Below are 3,500 nucleotides of genomic sequence, written 5' to 3' on the forward strand. Positions count from 1 at the left end.
AGACAAAGCCTTGGCTGGATGATGTAGCTGGGGCTGGTCCTGCTTGGAGCAGGGGTTGGACTGGATGTGACCTCCCGAGGTCCCTTCCCACCCTCGTGCTGTATGATCCTAAGTCCCCGCAGCCGCTGGTCAGACCTGACTTCGGTCTTTGCAGCTCCTAAGCCCCCAACAGCATCTCTCCCCTCTTCTCCCCTCAGTTCCTTCAGCCTCGGGCCCATGCGCCTTTGCTCCCCCGCCGCAGTTCTCTGTGCTCATGCCCACTGGCTGCTTGGGGCCGCGGGCAGGGTCGGTTAGGTCCACGTGGGTCTGAGAGCACGTGCATGCAAACAGTGTACCCCCTGGGAAAGCAGGGAGCCAGGGCCGAGCCAGGCACGTACCCCGGAGCTCCATAATGCCGAACGCTAGCCCGGCTCGCCCAGGCACGTGCTGCTGCGGCCCAGGTGGAGCTCAGCCGCACTGGGAGGGCCCCAGCTGCCCCGGGGGTCCTCTGTCCCGTAACTACCCCCTCTCGTCAGCAGAGCAGAAGCCCCAGGAGAGCAAGGGCGTGATCATCGTGGCCGTCATCGTGTGCATCCTGGTGCTGGCCGTGCTGGGCGCCGTCCTCTACTTCCTGCACAAGAAGGGCAAGATCCCGTGCGGCCGCACCGGGAAGCAGGACATGTAAGCACCGCCCTGCCCCTCCCCACCCGCACCCCAGGGCTTGGCTCGCGGCGCACCCACCATCCACGCTGCCCATCTCATTGCATTCGCCCGCGCGCTTCCCTGCCCCAGCCGCCCTCAGCAGCGCTAGGCGGCTTCGGGGCTGGGACCAAGAGCGTCCGGCTGCAGGGAGCTCAGGGAAGAGAGCCCCCAGCACGGGACCTGCCCCGCTGCCTCCAGCTCCTGCCTGCGGGGCAGTGCCCCGGTCCTGCACAGCGTCCCGGGACGGACCAGAGCAGCTGAGAGCTCTTCCTGAACCGGCTGATCCCCAGCCCCAGCCGCTCTCCTGTGCCCGCAGCCCTCCGCAGGGAGGAGCCCGGGGGCCTGGCCCCTCGCTGCACCGCCTGCCGGTGCTGGCATCTGTCCACTATGTCTCAAAGCTGTCCCCTCCCTCCCCCTCCCCCCCAGCACCAAGCCTGATGCCCGTAAAGACGAGGTTGTAGTTGAAGTTAAGTCAGATAAGCTTCCTGAAGAGGCGGGGCTGCTGCAGGCCACCAACGGCGACCAGAAACCTGCTGGGGACCAGGTAGGCCTGAACGCCGCACGCGTGCCCGCCGGCCGCCTGGCAGCCTCTTCTCACCACCTCCCCGTGCATGGGCCGGCGACCGCTGCGCTAGCGCCGGGGCGCGGGGACGCCGGGCTCGGGCACAGCCCCAGGCACCGGCTTAGGGAGTCAGCGCAGCCGCTGGGTTTCCACCTGCAGTGCGCTACCCCGTCTCTCGGCCCCGCGTGCGCAGCTGCCCAGGCGCCCTGCCCCGGCCTTGCAGGGCTGACCCCCGCCAGGATCGTCCCCCTGGGCTGTCCCGGCTGCGGCTGGGGGACCTGGGGTGGGCCCGGTACCCCGCCTTCCCCCCTCCCACAGCAGCGTCACGCAGCCGCGCTCTGCCGCGTGGATGCCAGGGACCGGCGTACTGCTCGGCCTGGTACCCGGGGTCACCAGCGCTGGCACGCTGCTCCCCGTAGCGGTAGCGCAGGGCTGCAGGGCACGTGCTCGGTCTGTCCCCTTCCTTTTGTTCGCTCTTCCAGCCCCTTCCCTCTCCTCGTGTTGCCACGGGGGGTGATCCCAGGATGGGGCGGGGGGTCACTGCAGTCTCCCAGCGAGTCCGTGGCGAGGCAGGCGGCCTGCTGGGCCTACGCACGCTCTCACGCTCTTGCTCCACGCAGCAGCTGCCCCATCCAAGCCTGCCCCATGCGCCTTGCCGCACGCTTCCCAGCCGCTGCAGGGCCCCTGCCAGCGCGTTCCCGCCCCCCGCGCTGCCCGGCTCCCGGCCAGACGGGGCCCGCGCTGCCTGGGGGCAGGGGGCGGCTGGAGGGGAGCGTGCGCCCGGCCCTGCCACGCTCCGCCACCCCACGATACCCGCCTGGTACCGCTTGTACATGCTGCGAAGCCCGTCTGCGCGGGGCCCTGCGATGGCCGGTCGCGCCTGCGCCCTGCGCCCTGCTAACCTCCGTTTCTTTCTGATGGATCCAAGGGCGAGAAATACATCGATCTGAGACACTAGGGAGGCAGCTGCCAAGTGCTTTCCCCTCCAGACTTCCCCTGCTCCTGGATCGCCGCCTCCCACCCCTGCTTCAGCCCCCCGGGAGCGTGGCCAGAGCCCGACGCATCCCAGCGCCCAGACTGCCCCGCAGGGACGAGCCCTCGCTGCTCCGGCCGAGGATTTGACCGATGGCAGAAGAGCCGCGGCACACCTGGACTCGCTCACCCCTCCGGTGGCCAAAGATGGCCCCGCTGGCCTGAGGGGGGAGCACCTAATGCCCAGCACGGTTGTGGGGAAGGAGCAGATGCCTTTCACCCCCCGCTTGCAGTAGGTGAGCCCCCCTCACCCCTTCGGGCAAGCTCAGAGCGGAGGGGCTGCTTTGCCAGTGGAAGCCCCTCAGCAAGACGAGCAGCCCCCTCCGAGCAGGCTCAGGTCGGTCCCTGGAGCTCGGATGCAGGGCGGATCATGCCCGAAGCGCGAGTTCCCGCGGCGCTCCCTCCGACCGCGCTCGTCCCGTCAGCCTCAGGCGCGCAGCGCAGGGGTGGGTTCCCCGTCCCCGCCTGCCCCAGCGATCCCCTTGACAGCAGAGCTGACAGGACACGGGCGGGAGCTCGGGGCCATCTCACGCACGGAGGCTTCGGGAGCGGTCGGGTGAAACGATGCTTGAGCACAAAGCAACGGCTGCTGGTCCCGCCGCAGCACTGCTGGGCTGAGAGGCTGGCCCGTCTCCCTGCGGCCTCGGGGGCGCGCGGGGGCTGGCCGAGGCAGCTGGGTCTGAAATCGAGGAGGTGCGTGGTTCCTTGAAGTCCCCTAGTGCTTCTTACAGGGCTCCAAGGGGCTTTTTTTCTTAACATCCGTCCCTGGGTAGAGCTCTCGTCACAGGCCCGCTGTCTGACCAGGCAGATGGGGGCCCACACGTGGCTAAGAGAGGAAACCGGCCGACCCGAGCTCCTTCCTGAAACCCTGAACTGGTGCTACATAACCCTGGTACCAAACACAGCCAACCCGCCGCCTTAACATATACCGCCGTGGCTTCAGGTGCCCAGTAGCTCCCCGGGAGAGCGTGCCAGGGCCAGACCCCTCCTCCCCTGCCCGTCCCAGGGGGTGAGCCCCTCACTTTCCCATCCCTAGAGCAGTGAACCGAGTTGTAGGACTCCTCGAAGCACACCCCTGTCTGCTGCTCCCCGGCAGTGCCTTCCCCAGCCTCCACCACTTCAGCAAACAGCCTTACTGTAACACTGGGCAAGCGTGCACTGCTCCTGTCCTAAGCACCCGCTCCCCTCCGTGGCTAGCGGGACCCTCCACCGGCGCAGAGACAAC

General features: G+C 68.5%; 1 protein-coding gene across 1 annotated transcript in view; it reads left to right on the top strand.

Moving 5' to 3' along the window:
- The window catches only part of MCAM (melanoma cell adhesion molecule), a 36,541-nt gene extending 33,889 nt beyond the window's left edge, over positions 1-2,652 (top strand). Inside the window, exons 16-18 of the mRNA XM_019547078.1 lie at positions 519-660; positions 1,108-1,225; positions 2,172-2,652. Coding sequence (XP_019402623.1) covers positions 519-660; positions 1,108-1,225; positions 2,172-2,201 — 290 coding nt within the window. The 3' untranslated portion in view covers positions 2,202-2,652. The remainder of the gene's footprint in view (positions 1-518; positions 661-1,107; positions 1,226-2,171) is intronic.
- The last annotated feature ends 848 nt before the right edge of the window (positions 2,653-3,500 follow it).

Source organism: Crocodylus porosus, unplaced genomic scaffold (assembly GCF_001723895.1).
Source record: "Crocodylus porosus isolate Cpor-Errol unplaced genomic scaffold, CroPor_comp1, whole genome shotgun sequence".
Classification (NCBI taxonomy): domain Eukaryota; kingdom Metazoa; phylum Chordata; order Crocodylia; family Crocodylidae; genus Crocodylus; species Crocodylus porosus.